We start from the raw sequence: 19,704 nt of genomic DNA, 5'->3' as shown, positions 1-19,704 counted from the left end.
ACCTCTCTCGTCTAATAAGTGTGCCCTGCTCTTCTTGCATTTCCTTCTGTGACAGCTAATTTCACAGCTCTCAATTTACCTTGCTATTTCTTTGGGCCATTTGCAAAGTATTCATAAGGCAAATTTGCACTGCTTTAGTCGTGTTAACAGTAGAATCAGCACAATGCAAAACATTTCTGTTACTTTAAAACAATGTAGTACTAAAACCTGCAACACTGTGGCCAAAGCAAACGTAACCATAGTGACACATGTCTCCATAATGATGTTTATATTCATGGCGTTCTTTGAGCCTTACCTTCAATAAAATTATACACTCATTAAAGAGCTTCTCTTATGGACAACATGAGAACCAAAAAGCATTATCATTACAGTACAGCTGATGAGATACATTGGGACATTACTGTTCCAAGATGGCTCCCACATTCAGGATCAGTCACCACGTTTAGTGAGCCTGCAGCGTCTTAGTAAATATCACAAAGAGTTTAGAGGTGATGCATACAGCAGACATAGGTCAATTATGAGAGCATGACCTGAACCACACAATATACCTGCTAAAGATGCTGTGTTCACTGGTCCTAGATTGAGATGACCAGCGGCCATGTAGTAGCTGATTTGTGCGCAGTCCATTACGTCATTTGCTTGGTTTTGTGGTGTGATCATGGCAGTTCTTTGCCTCATGCTAGTTGAACCCATCCAAGACATAATGAAGACAGAGTACAATGAGATAGGATAGAACATTCAAGGACAAATCCGCAATTGCCACCCAGAAGTTGTGTAACGTTGGTACTTTTTACTTTGCAACTGATTTCTGTCTGCTTACAGTATGAGCCAAGCAATGCTTTGCAGACCCAGTTCATGGTCACAGCCCACTGAAATGTAATTTTAACCAGCAAAATTGTTCCTTTTTTACCCCATTTTTCCTTTGACTTACAAGAAGCAGTACTGTGGCTACTGGAAGTTTGTGGCCACTGTAAGTTGCAATCTATGCACCCAGGATTTCGAACCACATCGCCATGAGAATGGCTTCTAACCCTCCACAGTTCAGAATAGAACCAAAACCCCTTCACTACAAAGAGCTGTACCTCCCGCACACAGTGGCTTTACTGGTATGTCAAGGGCCCTAATATGAGGAAGGAAATGGCCCCCCTGCTTGCTGTTTGAATTACAAACTATAGAAATAATCAGGGTTCGGTGGGCCCGCCATGCCTCTGTGCCCCGATGCCACTGCACATGCGGCACCAATTAAAGCTACATAAATGCCCACATAACGATCATAACATTTTGTTTTGCACACAATGTACAGAAATATATTGGTCTGCATCTAGGTTTGCACCTGATAAATACCTCCACATATATTCCACATACAACATTGATGATATTGTATCCCTTTTTGTAATTATCAAATTAAATAAGTGGCTTTTTAGTAGTGTTTAATTAAAAAAAAGTCTACCCAGGCTAACCAATCATAGTCACAGAATGACAAAAAAAAATTGTGTATTCAAACTTAATTCTAATTTCATTGAGTTAACAATCTTGGAAACTGTGCTAAATTAATAGGCAATCTAATTTACTCAATTATACCGAGATTAGGAAAAAAATTAGGCACAGGTTGAAACTTGATTCTAATAGCAATTATTGAAATCGCTTATAATGGACCCCATTATGAGTAGCTTGGTTTTCAAGAAAAAAAATACTGGCTCGGGAATAAACGTCCTCCACTGGCCACAATCTCCACCTCAAAACAGAGTATTGCAAGTAAAATCCATGGAATGGGGAATAACATGCAGACTGGGAGTACCAGAGGCAGATTTACTAACATTTCGCACAATGCAGTGCAGCCAGTCAATTTGCTTTGTTGCAAGAAAAGTAGACATCAGAAATGCAAAATATTTCCAAAGATATGGTGCATTTCTGCTGCCTTCTTGCACTGGCGCATTGTGTGCGGCCTAGTGCCAACACTGACACCCTTGCACCATATTGCCACGGTGCCTCTGTTGCCGGCAGGAGTTATTTTTTGCCGAAAAGGGCACCTTCCTGCACTAACACTATGCTTACATTCATCGCCCTTTTTCCACATGTGGTGCCTAATGCATCACACAAAACAAAGGAAGTGACAAGGATAAATAAGGATATTTCTTCTCAATACACCTGGGACAGGGAGGAGAAGTATTTTGATATATTCTCATGTATACAACCCTTTGTAAATCTGGAAATATGCCAAAAACATTGGATGGAGGCGTGGAAACACCCACACTCAACCCATGGAACAATTCATTGCTGCAAGGTAATAGAAGGAAGTAAAATGGGCTGCTTGCATTACCTTGGGTTTACTAAACCAGATATAGCCATGTAAGGTGTCTTTGTGTGTCTTAATAAATCCCAGTTAAGGGCTTGCTTTGCCTTGCATCAAGTGCCTAGTAAATCTGACCCGGGTCCTTTATAGCATGCACATTCCCATTTGCGGGGAATTTACAGAAGACAATAAACACCAGCTGTAGCAAATGTCCTTGGAAGCTCATGTGTTTTTACCAGTTTTTAAATAACAAAAATCTGATAATGAACACCCACACAATCAGAATTGGCATGGTCAATATAACCCCTGGGAATACCACACTAACCAAATCAGGATGAGGGCCCACAGAGACACATCTGCTGTTGTGAAGTACAACATATTTAACTCATTTCCACTTGGGAACAAGGATCCAAGGGAACATATTTACTGACCCAAAACAGATTCAATCCCCAAAACCTTGATATTACAAAAACACAAAGGAATCTGGTGGTCATAAGGGAATAACAAAACTAAGATAAAAGAGGAAATGCAACTACTGATCATGCAGCTTTCTGACAAATGTGTTAAGTTAATAAAGTCTGTTCAATTGAATGAACCCTTTGTAACCTAGGGAAGTGGCTGTTGGATTTCCATCAACTGCCCTTCATGGCCAGTGTCATCATCTGGAATTCAAGCTTCCCTGTCACAGTACCCCATTAGCCCAGGAGGTGACTCTGTGAACTAAGCCTATCATACAGAGAGCAGAAAACCAATAGGTCAATAACATGTACCTGATACGCTTACGATACCATATACAAAGGCCAAATGATGACAAAAATGCAGTGCAAAACAAGTGAAGTTTTAAAAAGGATATGGAGGCAAAACAAATAATTTTATTAGACTTTGCTTTCAAACCTATTAAAAGAATGCAGGGCGGCTTCCAACAAATATGCCGCTGATTTCGGTCTACTAGTTTCAGCCAGATTGGGCTTTTTGCCCTGGCTTTCTTTAGGACCCTATCAAATTCCAAGCTACTGCAATTAGTGAGAATAAAATCAAAATTGTACACACTGTGAAAATACAAAATACCTCCATGTAGGAAGGGTGAGTTTCACTCCTGTCCCGTGTGAGGTATTGGCCTCACCTCACCTGGTACAAACTCAGGTATTAGGAGACCCCGCCCTCTCCGTCGGTGCCTCGATCCCGACCCAAGTTCGTGGGAGGTCAAGTACAACATATGTCAGTTGTAACTAGTTATCACTATAATGGTAGGCACCTCGCACGTCGAGCTGTCCTCAGTGGCGTAGCTAGCCCTTGTTCCGGCCCTGGCACTCACTGCTTTTGCCGCCCAAGGGCTGCGGGAAAGAGTGGGGGGGTGGTGCTGGCAGTTTTTGAGTTGGCTGCCTGCGGCAGCCACATGAAAGAACAGGGAGGCTAGAGGTCACACCCCCCATAACTCGTGCCGCTCGGGGCGGACCGCCCCCTCCCCCCTTGGTACGCCACTGGCTGTCCTTGAGGGGATTTAAACAGATGAACTCTAGATCACAGCAGGTGTCAGCAGTGTAAGAGGGCGGGCCCTAGGCCCTCATGCTGGAAATGACTGGGACGCAGGACACACTGCTTACTCGGTGCAACTGGCCCAGAGCACGTGCGCTCGGCCTCTTTTATTGGTACTGTGTCACATGACCAGTGACATCAGTGGTGGGTGGGTGTTACGTGTAAATACAGAGTTAGCACTAGAATGCTAACAGATTCTAGGGCACTACATCCCTTCCCAAATTGGTTAAAAATTAAACCAAACTGAAGAAGTCCAAAACCTGTGGGGGAAGGAAAACACAGAAAATAACATTGGACTTGCGCTTTCAAAATGAGTCTCTTTGGCTGCTTGCAAGCCGCAGGCAGTATAGTTCTTGCGTTCAGGACCAACAGTTCTCAGTGGCACGGTTCGCAGTTGTTCGGTGGGTTCACTCTTTGTCGGTGCTGTCTGTCCGGTGTTCTCAGCTCTTCCTTTGCTTCGCTCTGTAGGTGATGAGAGATAGATGGATGACATGGTTGTCAACAGTCTTCTGGTTTTGTTCTCTCTTCGAGCTTTGTGATGTTTCCGGGCAGGCTTTAGTGTTGACTCTTGGCAGGTGAATAGAGTAGGTGCAACCATCCCTCTCACGAGGATGCCCCTCTCGCCGGTTTTCTTCTGCCACAAGATATCCGGGAGGACCTCTTTGCCAGGTTTCCACTGGACTGGTGTTTTCGGTCGTGTTGCTCTACCATAGCCTTCGGGCCGTGAGCAGGGCGCTCCACGAGCCTCACCGTCGTGTCCTAGTTCCACCTGAAGGTTGAGTTGTCGACTCTCTTCATTGCTCTCGAGGCTTTCATCCTCTTGGATCCTGCAGACGTGCTTCTGTAGATCTGTCTCCCGTGTGGGACTTGCTGCCACCAGAGTTCCTTGAGGCCTCTGCTTCTTGGGTTGCCACGGGTCGGTGTGGAGTAGTCAGTTCATCAGCTAGATGTGTGAGCACTCTCGTCATTCGATCTTCCGCTCAACCCCAGAGGTAGATGTCGCCAACAGTCTATCTTGCTCTCTTCTGCGTTCGCCATGTGGATGGATGACTCGTAGGTGGTTGTCTTTGTTCTGCTCTGCCGGTGCTCTTACCATGCTTGTTCTCCATTGCACTCCGGTGTTCCAGTGCCTGTCACCTTTCTTCTTTTCTTAGTGGCGGTGGCCACTCTGTTCTTTCTTCCTTCTTCTTAACCTGACAGTCGTGCCACTCTGATTACTTCTTCCTTCTTTTCTTCTTAGTGGCAGTGGCCACTCTGTTCTTTCTTCTTTCTTCTTGAAGTGACGGGGTGTCACTCTGACTTCTCTTTTCTTCCTATCTTCGGTGGCGGCGTGCCGCTCCGATCTTTCTTCTTCTCTTCTCCTCTTTTCGCAACGTACCCTGTTCCCCTTTTCTTCATCTTTTCTGGCCAGGCTTCCCCATGCAGCGCGCGCACTCTGCACGTGTCTTCCTGGTCTTGTCCTAGTCCTAGGACACTATCTTCTTGATACTCACTTCCCAGGGTTAGCGTCGCGACCTTCACATCTTCTTCCTGTTGCTTTCGTTAATTTGTGTGGTTGAAGTTCGTGGGTCTAGGTCGTCGGACCGTGCCTTGTCTGAACTTCTTGGACGTCGTGCTGGTCCCTTCTGCCGAGGTCTGGCAGGTAGGATTTGTGGTGCTGAGCTTCTTGGACCTCGTGCTGGTCCTTTCTGCCGAGGTCTGGCAGGTAGGATTTGTGGTGCAGAGCTTCTTGGACCTTGTGCTGGTCCCTTCTGCCGATATCCGGCAGGTAGGCTTCTTGGTGCGACCATCTGACTGGTCGACTTCGTGCTTTGTGACCAAGCTGAGCGGTCAGGTTGCTTCTGTGTTGAATCTTCAATGCTGCCGGTTGTCAGCGCAACGATTTTCTTTTCATTGCCGTTGAGTTGCTTTGGTGCGCATCTGGGTGCGCTCTTCATGTCTTCTCTTGTGACTTGCTGCTTTGGGCTAGTGCTATCCGCACTGCTGCGCATTTGCGTCATGCGCTTTCGCACATCCTGGTGCTGGGTTCCAGAACCATCGTTGGTTCGTGTGGGGTGTTCCTACTTTCGCCATTCTGTTGCAGCGATGACCTGTGGCCACCAGGCATCGCTGTCTTCTCTTCTGGTGTGGCGTAGATGCTTCTTGGGTGTTCGCTTCTGGAGGGTTACGTCACCACTCCATGGATCTTCTTCTGTTTGGTGCTGGTTGCGATTCTTGTGAACTTCTTCGCGTGGGCGCACTTGTCGTGCGTTCTCTTGGATATCTTGTGAGGAGTCGCTGCACTCCTGGCGCGCTTCTGGTGCTTCAGGCGCGATTCTTAAGTTCTGTTGTGTTCTTGTGCTTCCGGCGCGTTCCTGCGCCGTTTCCTCCCAGTGCCTTAAGTGTAGGTCTTGTAGTTTCACGGACTGTCTTCCTTTGCTGTGGCTGCAGGCTGTGTTCATTTTGCTTGTCCCAGGCTTGTCTCGCCTGTGGCATTTAATTTAGCTGTCATTGTCTTTCATTGTGGGAGGATGATTCCGCTTTTGGCCACTAGATGGCAGTGTAGGGTTGAGTTCTGGCAGTTCTCGGCCGTTTTTAGGTTTTGCCTAGCGAAAGCTGCGCTCTGCGCAGCTTTTCGCGCAGGCGAAATCCTGTTGAGAACTGTAGGGTGCTTTGGGTCGGCCCTCGTCATTGATTGGCTGGCTCCGTAAACGGAGCCTTGCCATTGGACGAGGGGCCTGTCCGTCAATGCCGGACCAGACACGGGGGCGTTCCTGACATTCTTTGCCTTTTGCCGACGTCACGCGACGCCGGGAACGCCCCCGAGTCTGTTCCGGCATTGCCGGCACCTCCCTTGCTCTACTGTCATCACCACAACACTGCGCCCATTTTATCCCAAGCTAAACACTCGGAGAGGCGCAGTGACCGGGTCTTTGAAGGCCGCTCTCCCAATGAAAACAAGTTTTCTCTCCGAGTCAGCACGAGCAGGAAGACGAGCAGCGCGCCTCCCAGCTGGCCTCTCGCATCAGCATCCAGAGCTGCCCTGCGCGGTGTGTAGCTTCAGTGGAGCTTCAGAGTGCAGAGTGGAGCTTCAGAGTGGAGCTTCAGAGTGGAGCTTCAGAGTGGAGCTTCAGAGTGGAGCTTCAGAGTGGAGCTTCAGAGTGGAGCTTCAGAGTGGAGCTTCAGAGTGGAGAGTGGAGCTTCAGAGTGGAGCTTCAGAGTGGAGCTTCAGAGTGGAGCTTCAGAGTGGAGCTTCAGAGTGGAGCTTCAGAGTGCAGCTTCAGAGTGGAGCTTCAGAGTGCAGAGTGGAGCTTCAGAGTGCAGATTCAGAGTGGAGCTTCAGAGTGCAGAGTGGAGCTTCAGAGTGCAGATTCAGAGTGGAGCTTCAGAGTGGAGAGTGGAGCTTCAGAGTGGAGCTTCAGAGTGGAGCTTCAGAGTGGAGCTTCAGAGTGGAGCTTCAGAGTGGAGCTTCAGAGTGCAGCTTCAGAGTGGAGCTTCAGAGTGCAGAGTGGAGCTTCAGAGTGCAGATTCAGAGTGGAGCTTCAGAGTGCAGAGTGGAGCTTCAGAGTGCAGATTCAGAGTGGAGCTTCAGAGTGCAGAGTGGAGCTTCAGAGTGGAGCTTCAGAGTGCAGAGTGGAGCTTCAGAGTGCAGAGTGGAGCTTCAGAGTGCAGAGTGGAGCTTCAGAGTGCAGAGTGGAGCTTCAGAGTGCAGAGTGGAGCTTCAGAGTGGAGCTTCAGAGTGCAGAGTGGAGCTTCAGAGTGGAGCTTCAGAGTGGAGCTTCAGAGTGGAGCTTCAGAGTGGAGCTTCAGAGTGGAGCTTCAGAGTGGAGCTTCAGAGTGGAGAGTGGAGCTTCAGAGTGGAGCTTCAGAGTGGAGAGTGGAGCTTCAGAGTGGAGCTTCAGAGTGGAGCTTCAGAGTGGAGCTTCAGAGTGGAGCTTCAGAGTGGAGCTTCAGAGTGGAGCTTCAGAGTGGAGCTTCAGAGTGGAGCTTCAGAGTGCAGAGTGGAGCTTCAGAGTGCAGATTCAGAGTGGAGCTTCAGAGTGCAGAGTGGAGCTTCAGAGTGCAGATTCAGAGTGGAGCTTCAGAGTGCAGAGTGGAGCTTCAGAGTGGAGCTTCAGAGTGCAGATTCAGAGTGGAGCTTCAGAGTGCAGAGTGGAGCTTCAGAGTGCAGATTCAGAGTGGAGCTTCAGAGTGCAGAGTGGAGCTTCAGAGTGGAGCTTCAGAGTGCAGAGTGGAGCTTCAGAGTGCAGAGTGGAGCTTCAGAGTGCAGAGTGGAGCTTCAGAGTGGAGCTTCAGAGTGCAGAGTGGAGCTTCAGAGTGCAGAGTGGAGCTTCAGAGTGGAGCTTCAGAGTGCAGAGTGGAGCTTCAGAGTGGAGCTTCAGAGTGGAGCTTCAGAGTGGAGCTTCAGAGTGGAGCTTCAGAGTGGAGCTTCAGAGTGGAGCTTCAGAGTGGAGCTTCAGAGTGCAGAGTGGAGCTTCAGAGTGGAGCTTCAGAGTGGAGAGTGGAGCTTCAGAGTGGAGCTTCAGAGTGGAGCTTCAGAGTGGAGCTTCAGAGTGCAGCTTCAGAGTGGAGCTTCAGAGTGCAGAGTGGAGCTTCAGAGTGCAGATTCAGAGTGGAGCTTCAGAGTGCAGAGTGGAGCTTCAGAGTGCAGATTCAGAGTGGAGCTTCAGAGTGCAGAGTGGAGCTTCAGAGTGGAGCTTCAGAGTGCAGAGTGGAGCTTCAGAGTGCAGAGTGGAGCTTCAGAGTGGAGCTTCAGAGTGCAGAGTGGAGCTTCAGAGTGGAGCTTCAGAGTGGAGCTTCAGAGTGGAGCTTCAGAGTGGAGCTTCAGAGTGGAGCTTCAGAGTGGAGCTTCAGAGTGGAGAGTGGAGCTTCAGAGTGGAGCTTCAGAGTGGAGCTTCAGAGTGGAGCTTCAGAGTGGAGCTTCAGAGTGGAGCTTCAGAGTGGAGCTTCAGAGTGGAGCTTCAGAGTGGAGCTTCAGAGTGGAGCTTCAGAGTGGAGCTTCAGAGTGCAGAGTGGAGCTTCAGAGTGCAGATTCAGAGTGGAGCTTCAGAGTGCAGAGTGGAGCTTCAGAGTGCAGATTCAGAGTGGAGCTTCAGAGTGCAGAGTGGAGCTTCAGAGTGGAGCTTCAGAGTGGAGCTTCAGAGTGCAGATTCAGAGTGGAGCTTCAGAGTGCAGAGTGGAGCTTCAGAGTGCAGATTCAGAGTGGAGCTTCAGAGTGCAGAGTGGAGCTTCAGAGTGGAGCTTCAGAGTGCAGAGTGGAGCTTCAGAGTGCAGAGTGGAGCTTCAGAGTGCAGAGTGGAGCTTCAGAGTGGAGCTTCAGAGTGCAGAGTGGAGCTTCAGAGTGCAGAGTGGAGCTTCAGAGTGGAGCTTCAGAGTGCAGAGTGGAGCTTCAGAGTGGAGCTTCAGAGTGGAGCTTCAGAGTGGAGCTTCAGAGTGGAGCTTCAGAGTGGAGCTTCAGAGTGGAGCTTCAGAGTGGAGCTTCAGAGTGGAGCTTCAGAGTGGAGCTTCAGAGTGGAGCTTCAGAGTGCAGATTCAGAGTGGAGCTTCAGAGTGCAGAGTGGAGCTTCAGAGTGCAGATTCAGAGTGGAGCTTCAGAGTGCAGAGTGGAGCTTCAGAGTGCAGAGTGGAGCTTCAGAGTGCAGATTCAGAGTGGAGCTTCAGAGTGCAGATTCAGAGTGGAGCTTCAGAGTGCAGATTCAGAGTGGAGCTTCAGAGTGCAGATTCAGAGTGGAGCTTCAGAGTGCAGATTCAGAGTGGAGCTTCAGAGTGCAGATTCAGAGTGGAGCTTCAGAGTGCAGATTCAGAGTGGAGCTTCAGAGTGCAGATTCAGAGTGGAGATTCAGAGTGGAGCTTCAGAGTGCAGAGTGGAGCTGCAGATTCAGAGTGGAGCTGCAGATTCAGAGTGGAGCTGCAGAGTGCAGATTCAGAGTGCAGAGTGGAGCTTCAGAGTGCAGATTCAGAGTGGAGCATCAGAGTGCAGATTCAGAGTGGAGCTTCAGAGTGCAGAGTGGAGCTTCAGAGTGCAGATTCAGAGTGGAGCTTCAGAGTGCAGAGTGGAGCTTCAGAGTGCAGATTCAGAGTGGAGCTTCAGAGTGCAGAGTGGAGCTTCAGAGTGCAGATTCAGAGTGGAGCTTCAGAGTGCAGAGTGGAGCTTCAGAGTGCAGATTCAGAGTGGAGCTTCAGAGTGCAGAGTGGAGCTTCAGAGTGGAGCTTCAGAGTGCAGAGTGGAGCTGCAGATTCAGAGTGGAGCTGCAGATTCAGAGTGGAGCTGCAGAGTGCAGATTCAGAGTGCAGAGTGGAGCTTCAGAGTGCAGATTCAGAGTGGAGCATCAGAGTGCAGATTCAGAGTGGAGCTTCAGAGTGCAGAGTGGAGCTTCAGAGTGCAGATTCAGAGTGGAGCTTCAGAGTGCAGAGTGGAGCTTCAGAGTGCAGATTCAGAGTGGAGCTTCAGAGTGCAGAGTGGAGCTTCAGAGTGCAGAGTGGAGCTTCAGAGTGGAGCTTCAGAGTGCAGAGTGGAGCTTCAGAGTGGAGCTTCAGAGTGGAGCATCAGAGTGGAGCTTCAGAGTGGAGCTTCAGAGTGGAGCATCAGAGTGGAGCATCAGAGTGGAGCATCAGAGTGGAGCTTCAGAGTGGAGCTTCAGAGTGGAGCTTCAGAGTGGAGCTTCAGAGTGGAGCTTCAGAGTGGAGCTTCAGAGTGGAGCTTCAGAGTGGAGCTTCAGAGTGGAGCTTCAGAGTGGAGCTTCAGAGTGGAGCTTCAGAGTGCAGATTCAGAGTGGAGCTTCAGAGTGGAGCTTCAGAGTGCAGAGTGGAGCTTCAGAGTGCAGAGTGGAGCTTCAGAGTGCAGATTCAGAGTGGAGCTTCAGAGTGCAGAGTGGAGCTTCAGAGTGCAGAGTGGAGCTTCAGAGTGCAGAGTGGAGCTTCAGAGTGCAGAGTGGAGCTTCAGAGTGCAGATTCAGAGTGGAGCTTCAGAGTGCAGAGTGGAGCTTCAGAGTGCAGAGTGGAGCTTCAGAGTGCAGATTCAGAGTGGAGCTTCAGAGTGCAGAGTGGAGCTTCAGAGTGCAGAGTGGAGCTTCAGAGTGCAGATTCAGAGTGCAGAGTGGAGCTTCAGAGTGGAGCTTCAGAGTGGAGCTTCAGAGTGGAGCTTCAGAGTGGAGCTTCAGAGTGGAGCTTCAGAGTGGAGCTTCAGAGTGGAGCTTCAGAGTGGAGCTTCAGAGTGGAGCTTCAGAGTGGAGCTTCAGAGTGCAGATTCAGAGTGGAGCTTCAGAGTGGAGCTTCAGAGTGCAGAGTGGAGCTTCAGAGTGCAGATTCAGAGTGGAGCTTCAGAGTGCAGAGTGGAGCTTCAGAGTGCAGAGTGGAGCTTCAGAGTGCAGATTCAGAGTGGAGCTTCAGAGTGCAGAGTGGAGCTTCAGAGTGCAGAGTGGAGCTTCAGAGTGCAGAGTGGAGCTTCAGAGTGCAGATTCAGAGTGCAGAGTGGAGCTTCAGAGTGGAGCTTCAGAGTGGAGCTTCAGAGTGGAGCTTCAGAGTGGAGCTTCAGAGTGGAGCTTCAGAGTGGAGCTTCAGAGTGGAGCTTCAGAGTGCAGATTCAGAGTGCAGATTCAGAGTGGAGCTGCAGAGTGCAGATTCAGAGTGCAGAGTGGAGCTTCAGAGTGCAGATTCAGAGTGCAGATTCAGAGTGGAGCTGCAGAGTGCAGATTCAGAGTGCAGAGTGGAGCTTCAGAGTGCAGATTCAGAGTGGAGCATCAGAGTGCAGATTCAGAGTGGAGCTTCAGAGTGCAGATTCAGAGTGGAGCTTCAGAGTGCAGAGTGGAGCTTCAGAGTGCAGATTCAGAGTGGAGCTTCAGAGTGCAGAGTGGAGCTTCAGAGTGCAGATTCAGAGTGGAGCTTCAGAGTGCAGAGTGGAGCTTCAGAGTGCAGATTCAGAGTGGAGCTTCAGAGTGCAGAGTGGAGCTTCAGAGTGGAGCTTCAGAGTGCAGAGTGGAGCTTCAGAGTGGAGCTTCAGAGTGGAGCTTCAGAGTGGAGCTTCAGAGTGGAGCTTCAGAGTGGAGCATCAGAGTGGAGCATCAGAGTGGAGCATCAGAGTGGAGCATCAGAGTGGAGCTTCAGAGTGGAGCTTCAGAGTGGAGCTTCAGAGTGGAGCTTCAGAGTGGAGCTTCAGAGTGGAGCTTCAGAGTGGAGCTTCAGAGTGGAGCTTCAGAGTGGAGCTTCAGAGTGGAGCTTCAGAGTGGAGCTTCAGAGTGCAGATTCAGAGTGCAGATTCAGAGTGGAGCTTCAGAGTGGAGCTTCAGAGTGCAGATTCAGAGTGGAGCTTCAGAGTGCAGATTCAGAGTGGAGCTTCAGAGTGCAGAGTGGAGCTTCAGAGTGCAGATTCAGAGTGGAGCTTCAGAGTGCAGAGTGGAGCTTCAGAGTGCAGAGTGGAGCTTCAGAGTGCAGATTCAGAGTGCAGAGTGGAGCTTCAGAGTGGAGCTTCAGAGTGGAGCTTCAGAGTGGAGCTTCAGAGTGGAGCTTCAGAGTGGAGCTTCAGAGTGGAGCTTCAGAGTGGAGCTTCAGAGTGGAGCTTCAGAGTGGAGCTTCAAAGTGGAGCTTCAGAGTGGAGCTTCAGAGTGCAGATTCAGAGTGGAGCTGCAGAGTGCAGATTCAGAGTGCAGAGTGGAGCTTCAGAGTGCAGATTCAGAGTGCAGAGTGGAGCTTCAGAGTGCAGATTCAGAGTGGAGCATCAGAGTGCAGATTCAGAGTGGAGCTTCAGAGTGCAGAGTGGAGCTTCAGAGTGCAGATTCAGAGTGGAGCTTCAGAGTGCAGAGTGGAGCTTCAGAGTGCAGATTCAGAGTGGAGCTTCAGAGTGCAGAGTGGAGCTTCAGAGTGCAGATTCAGAGTGGAGCTTCAGAGTGCAGAGTGGAGCTTCAGAGTGGAGCTTCAGAGTGCAGAGTGGAGCTTCAGAGTGCAGAGTGGAGCTTCAGAGTGGAGCTTCAGAGTGCAGAGTGGAGCTTCAGAGTGGAGCTTCAGAGTGCAGAGTGGAGCTTCAGAGTGGAGCTTCAGAGTGGAGCTTCAGAGTGGAGCTTCAGAGTGGAGCTTCAGAGTGGAGCTTCAGAGTGGAGCTTCAGAGTGCAGATTCAGAGTGCAGATTCAGAGTGGAGCTTCAGAGTGCAGAGTGGAGCTTCAGAGTGCAGATTCAGAGTGGAGCTTCAGAGTGCAGAGTGGAGCTTCAGAGTGCAGAGTGGAGCTTCAGAGTGGAGCTTCAGAGTGCAGAGTGGAGCTTCAGAGTGGAGCTTCAGAGTGGAGCTTCAGAGTGGAGCTTCAGAGTGGAGCTTCAGAGTGGAGCTTCAGAGTGGAGCTTCAGAGTGGAGCTTCAGAGTGGAGCTTCAGAGTGGAGCTTCAGAGTGCAGAGTGGAGCTTCAGAGTGCAGAGTGGAGCTTCAGAGTGGAGCTTCAGAGTGGAGCTTCAGAGTGGAGCTTCAGAGTGGAGCTTCAGAGTGGAGCTTCAGAGTGGAGCTTCAGAGTGGAGCTTCAGAGTGGAGCTTCAGAGTGGAGCTTCAGAGTGCAGAGTGGAGCTTCAGAGTGCAGAGTGGAGCTTCAGAGTGCAGAGTGGAGCTTCAGAGTGCAGAGTGGAGCTTCAGAGTGCAGATTCAGAGTGGAGCTTCAGAGTGCAGAGTGGAGCTTCAGAGTGCAGATTCAGAGTGGAGCTTCAGAGTGCAGAGTGGAGCTTCAGAGTGCAGAGTGGAGCTTCAGAGTGCAGAGTGGAGCTTCAGAGTGCAGAGTGGAGCTTCAGAGTGCAGAGTGGAGCTTCAGAGTGGAGCTTCAGAGTGCAGAGTGGAGCTTCAGAGTGGAGCTTCAGAGTGGAGCTTCAGAGTGGAGCTTCAGAGTGGAGCTTCAGAGTGGAGCTTCAGAGTGGAGCTTCAGAGTGGAGCTTCAGAGTGCAGAGTGGAGCTTCAGAGTGCAGATTCAGAGTGGAGCTTCAGAGTGCAGAGTGGAGCTTCAGAGTGCAGAGTGGAGCTTCAGAGTGCAGAGTGGAGCTTCAGAGTGCAGAGTGGAGCTTCAGAGTGCAGAGTGGAGCTTCAGAGTGCAGAGTGGAGCTTCAGAGTGGAGCTTCAGAGTGGAGCTTCAGAGTGGAGCTTCAGAGTGCAGCTTCAGAGTGCAGCTTCAGAGTGCAGCTTCAGAGTGCAGCTTCAGAGTGCAGCTTCAGAGTGCAGAGTGGAGCTTCAGAGTGCAGCTTCAGAGTGCAGAGTGCAGCTTCAGAGTGCAGAGTGGAGCTTCAGAGTGCAGAGTGGAGCTTCAGAGTGCAGAGTGGAGCTTCAGAGTGGAGCTTCAGAGTGTCAAGAGCAATGCCAATAGCTCTAACTTTAACAAAGGCAAAACCATTGCATTGTAAATGCTTGTTGTTTCTATGGCATTCACAGCCTCCTGCACGCCGCTCCCCGAGACATTCACAGGCAGCCCGAATATGACAGGGGGACTCCGCTTCAACCAGTGAGTCTCTGTGTTGTTTTCCGTGTCCCCTGGCTCTGCGAGCACGAAATGCATTCAGTATGGTAGGGGGGGGGGCTCTTCTCCTGCTTTTCCCCACCCTTCCCAGCAGGCTTTTCTCTAGCCGGGCCTCGGGGGAGGAGGGGGTTTCTCTCAGTGCCCACGGTCGGCACACTTAATTTTTTTCCAGTTCCTTCTCCCCACCGCAGCAGCTTTGAACACTCTGTGCGCTGCGCGGGTGGGGTGAGCGTCGGCCTCAGCGTAGAGGCAGGCCGGGTTTTGGCTCCGGGGACAGGTCTCTCTGTTTGGCCATGGGTTGGATATGGCTGTTGTGCAGTTAATTTCCCTGCCGCATTCTCGTCACTGTTCTTCGCTCCCTGCCCGCGGCAGCCTCATTTCCTTCGCTCGCGGGTAGGGGGCTAGGGGTTAGGCTCCAACGTGCGGGGCAGGCACTCGCCTCCGGGACAGTGTGGGCACTGTTCACTTGTTTTGCGGGTAGGCTCCGCTTCGATTGTTTGGGCGCTCGGCAGCTCGCCTCACGCTGCGGGCGCTGTGCGCTAAGGTTTTTCTTTTCACCCCGCTGCCGCACTTCACACACGCGGCGGGGGACGCTGCAGGCAGGCCGCGGGTGGGCTCCGCGAGCCTTGTCTTAATTGCGGGGGCTAGTAGCCAGCGCCGCTCGCACTTTTAGGGCACAGTTAGTGTGTTTAGCGGGTGAGCTCCGCTTTGTATAGTCCTAGGCGGCGCTAGCAGGCGGCCGCCATTATCGCTGTTGTGATCATCGCGGGTGGGCTCCGCTTTTGGTGCTTTACAGTCTGGGCTCACCTTCGGCCGACGGGCCTGTTCTCCCGTGGGTGGGCACCGCGATGGCTCCGCTTGTCTTTCCAGGGCACCGCCACGGCAGGCTGGGCCACGGCAGGCTGGAGAGGTGCGGGGTGAGCTCCCGGTCACCTCCTCCTTCTTCTCCAGGCCTGGGGCTCGACACACGCCCCAAGGGCCTCTCGGCGGCCGGCCCGTTTCTTCGCAGGGGGTGCTCTCAGGCGAGCAGCATTCTCTTCCCCTTTTCCTCGATTATTTTTAGAGCTGTGGCACGCGTGGACACAGCTACCCTCGTCGCCATTGTAAGAGGGCGGGCCCTAGGCCCTAATGCTGGAAATGACTGGGACGCAGGACACACTGCTTACTCGGTGCAACTGGCCCAGAGCACGTGCGCTTGGCCTCTTTTATTGGTACTGTGTCACATGACCAGTGACATCAGTGGTGGGTGGGTGTTACGTGTAAATACAGAGTTAGCACTAGAATGCTAACAGATTCTAGGGCACTACAAGCAGTACATACATTTGCAGGGATTATGTGATGTTTTTGCCCAGCTTGTGGCTATTTGTATATTCAGAATTGGAGATCTTTAAACAGTAAACAAATTAATGCGACTCTTAACGGAGCTGTGTGCATTTAAGCCCAGATAACCCATTATCACACTCCTGGTAAAGAACAAAAAAATTAGTTTCAGAACACAGCTTCTCTGCACCATATCAGGCTGCGAGGTCTTTGTGTGCAAGGCAAACCAATCTGTGGCAAGATTAACATTAGAAGCACTTTTAAAATGTGCATCCTAATGGATTTCAATTCTTGCCCTTTTTCAATCTGCAATGCATTAAGCTACTTGGAGACGGAAGCAGAGCGAAAATGAATTAGAGTTAGTACAGAACATGGTGAACCGAGGCCCTCACGACTTTTAACCAGCTCCGAATAAAATATTCACTAAAATTCTCAAGGTACATCGACATCGCCATCAGCAACAGCAAAGCTTTGCTTTTAATTTCTTTTCAAATGTATTCTGATATGGTAAAGTCTGACAAGTCTATCAAAGTCGCATCAGCGTTGGCAATGACGCCGGGACGCGCTGCTTCAAACTAGAACACAATTTCTAACAACAACAAAAAAGAAAATTACAAACTATATAATGTTGTTATCGTGCCAACCCATTAGTTATTTTTTTGCATGCACATCTACACAAATGTAATTTTTGCATAGTATTAATGCATACTTTTAAAACCAGTAAGTATATTTACAGTTTCACAATATGTTTACATAGGTTATGAAATCCCCATGTCAATATCATTAAAAAAAGTGGACCTAAGAGGCCTTTGTGCACAACTAAATAGTACCTTTTGCACTCTTCCATATCAATCAATCGTCAAACTTTATTCAGTTTGGCAGACCATAAAAGTTACACATAAAAAACTAGAACAATATCTAAAATACTTAAAAAAGATCTCAGTATGTCTAAAAAAAAAACATAATGGAATACTACATAGCCATCCAAATCAAGTAATTTGAAATGCATCATCCTTTAAAACAGATTATTTTTAAAGTGCTCCGTGTCTCTAGGTAATACCAAAAAAATTACAATTATTTAAAGGTAATAATAATCTGTTTAATCAATGTTAAAACATCCAATACAGTACAAAATGATAAAGGCAATAATTTTCCTACTAGCCTCCTTAATCGCTTTGCGACGAAAATAAATCTGTATATCATATCACATATATATTCTGATAGAAGGAGCTGGAGGTAAAATAAAGCTGGCCTGCATTTCCTAATAATCAACACCCGCAAAAGTGGTAGAAAAAAATCCCTGCGTGGTTTATTATATAGCCGGCAGAAAAAAAAGAAATGAAGCATATTCTGGGTATCCATATCTTGGAAAACCGTTGGCGCTTGGTATTTTTTCTCGTATTTCACTTATTTAGATTTTTGGGTCAGATGTACGACCATTCATTTTTGCGAGGCGCAAATTGCGCCAAATTGGGACTCGCAAAAATGAATGTACAACAGTGTCTCAGACACTGTTAGCGATTCACAATAGGATTGCAAAATGCGAGGCTCATGAATATTTATGAGTCACTCTCAATTTGTGACCCCATTGGGAATGGCTGGCCCTCCCAGGGATGATGGCCTGCTGGGATCAGCAGACCTCCATGTTTGGGACTGCTGTTAAATATAGCAGGTTTAAAAAAAAAATGCAGCACGTTTCCCTTAAAGGAAAACAGGATGCATTTAAAAAAATGAAAATGAAGCGTTTTCGTTTCATTTTTTAACAGCAGGCAGTGGTCCCGGGGACACTGCCTGCCCCTAATAAATATTTCCCCCTGCATTTGCAAAGAAGAATGGGTTCCCTGGGGTCCCCCTTCACTTTTACGAGTGCATTACCAGCCTCTTGAAGAGGGTGGTAATTTGCAAGTGTTTAGCGACCACAATTGCGGTTGCAAAACAATCCTACATGGGGTTGTGGTCGCTATTAGGAAGGGAACGCCCCTTCCTAATAGCGACTCGCAATTCCTAAATAGTGAGTCGCAAATATATTTTGACTCGCTGTTTAGGAATTGTAAATATCCCTTTCACATTTTGCATGAGCAAACGGGTCGCAAACCCGTTTGCGCATGCAAAATAGGGTCGTACATCTGGCCCCTAGCGTGTGCAGAATATAATAGCACTTGCACTAATTTACATATCCATTTGAAAATACATTCAGGGGCCTGTTTATGAGGCTGTTTGTGTAACTCTTGCACCATGCAGTGTGGTGCAATTTCGCCTAAACAGATTTTTGGCGCCACACTGTAGGACACTGGCTGTGTATATAGTGCATTAAAATGAAGTACCCTGTGCAGAGTCCAGTGCATCCCCAACAGGTGTGAAGAGGTAAAAGCAGATAATTCCATTGCTCTTTTTGTGGTAGTATGGGCTAGCAGCTAGGCCTATTACGGGGTAGTGCTAAGCATTTTTTACCACCAACAGAGGCAATATGAGACACACAGCCGAGACCAATTAGGAAAAATAAAATCGTATCTTGATAATTATTTTTAGAAACCAAGAACTTCGTTCAACAGGTAATTAATGCTTTGAAAGTCGATTTTTAACCAAATACAGTTCAGGACACAAAATGCTTACAGGTTTTGAAGAAACACAGTCAATACTGGCAGGCAGACACCTTCGCAGCCAGCAGGAAGAAGAGCATTGAGTTAGATAGCGGAGTACTGGCAACACGTTTTACTGTTGCGGTCGATGTAAGCAACACTCCGCCATTAACTGTTGGGGGACAATGGTCGGCCAGAGTTCAGGGAAAGTTCTACTCAGGGGAATCAGAATTTTGGAGGTGTTCTCGATTACCTGAGTCGGAGGTGCTGTAGATCTGGGGATGCAGAAGTTGTATGTCACCGGCGGCTGTCAGCTACAGGTGCGGGGAGGGCAGTCCATTGCGGTTGGGCTGGTTGTGCCCAAGTTACTGTTTTCACGCAGTTGATGCCACCAGAATGCGAGTAAAAGCTCTCAGAAGCGGGGTTGTTTCCAGTGTCGGTCGCAGGTGCTATGAGGATCCCTCTGGCTGGTGGATGCGTTGAAGGGGTCTTTTCCAGACTGGTGACTAACAAGCCTTGGCTGCTGCAACTTTTAGTTGACGAGGTGAATCACGTTGACATGGGCCGCGCCGATCTTCACTTTGTGGCGGTCTTTACCAGTGGCATGCTGGCGGCTAATACCACAGTCCAGAGGGAGGTCCCTGGCAATTGGCGAAGGTGAGCAGGGATCAGTGGCTCTTGCAGGCTGCACAGATTTCAGGTAGGGACGGCAGACCACAGTTGTCAAGTCCTTTCGCAGTTAGCAGGGTTTGGCTCCAGTTTCTTCTGCCTCAGGGCTCAGTTCTTGGATCAGCAGCACGTCTTCTTCTTTTGTCTTCTTTAGGTCCATCGAATGAAGTCAAGGTCTCGGGGAGCCACCACAATACTGTATTTAGGGGCTTTACAAGGGAAGACAGGTAGTAGCCAATGGGCTACTTAACTTTAGGTTGTCTACACCCTCTAGTGACTACTTCTTGTGGGAAGAGGCACTACCCTAGCCCTGATTGGAGGTTTCTCACCATTTCAAGATGGTGGAATTTCAGGAGAGGGGTTCACCTCGCCAGCCATGCCTTAAGGGTGGTGTAGGCTGAGGGGGGACCCTCCTGCTCAAGTAACAGCAGGAAATGGGGCTTGGACTCCTCCACCATCTGGAGGTTCCTGGGTTGGATTTCAAAGACGGTATCGCCTGTAAAGCTTCCTGACCGGGAAGGCAATCCCATCCTGGAGGAGATGTGAAACACCTTCGTCCAGAGCAGGCATTGTTTCTGTCCTCTGAGAGCAAGGGCTCTCACCCCATGAGGTCATAAACATGTCTAGTGGTGGCAGGCTGGTGAAAACCGGCCAGAGACCCACTTGTGTTGGGTTAGGCTTTAAGGGACCCTCTAAAAGGATCTCCTGTGTGGACGTATTAATAAATCCAGCACTGTCATCAGTGAGGATTTATTAAGACAAGATGTTTGGTACCAAACACCTTAGAAAAAAGTGAAGCCATCATGGAGCTAGGAAACTCCTGTTGACGAGTATCCAGCCCATGTACTCTTTA

At 49.5% G+C, this 19,704-nt stretch overlaps 2 protein-coding genes across 2 annotated transcripts in view; both read left to right on the top strand.

Moving 5' to 3' along the window:
- Positions 1-19,704, top strand: part of CDH19 (cadherin 19) — a 1,180,733-nt gene that overhangs the window by 591,618 nt on the left and 569,411 nt on the right. The gene's annotated exons all lie outside the window — the stretch shown is intronic.
- LOC144826835 (uncharacterized) lies at positions 6,363-14,179 on the top strand. Its single transcript, XM_078685317.1, has 9 exons — positions 6,363-6,370; positions 6,867-7,309; positions 7,554-7,855; positions 9,426-10,012; positions 10,844-11,159; positions 11,631-12,003; positions 12,644-12,907; positions 13,019-13,287; positions 14,111-14,179. Exons 1-9 carry the CDS (start codon positions 6,363-6,365, stop codon positions 14,168-14,170), a joined length of 2,622 nt encoding a protein of 873 aa, XP_078541443.1. The 3' UTR covers positions 14,171-14,179.

This window comes from Lissotriton helveticus, chromosome 4_1, assembly GCF_964261635.1.
Source record: "Lissotriton helveticus chromosome 4_1, aLisHel1.1, whole genome shotgun sequence".
Classification (NCBI taxonomy): domain Eukaryota; kingdom Metazoa; phylum Chordata; class Amphibia; order Caudata; family Salamandridae; genus Lissotriton; species Lissotriton helveticus.
The sequence above is the reverse complement of the archived record's forward strand: the minus strand, read 5'-3'. Positions and strand labels throughout refer to the sequence as shown.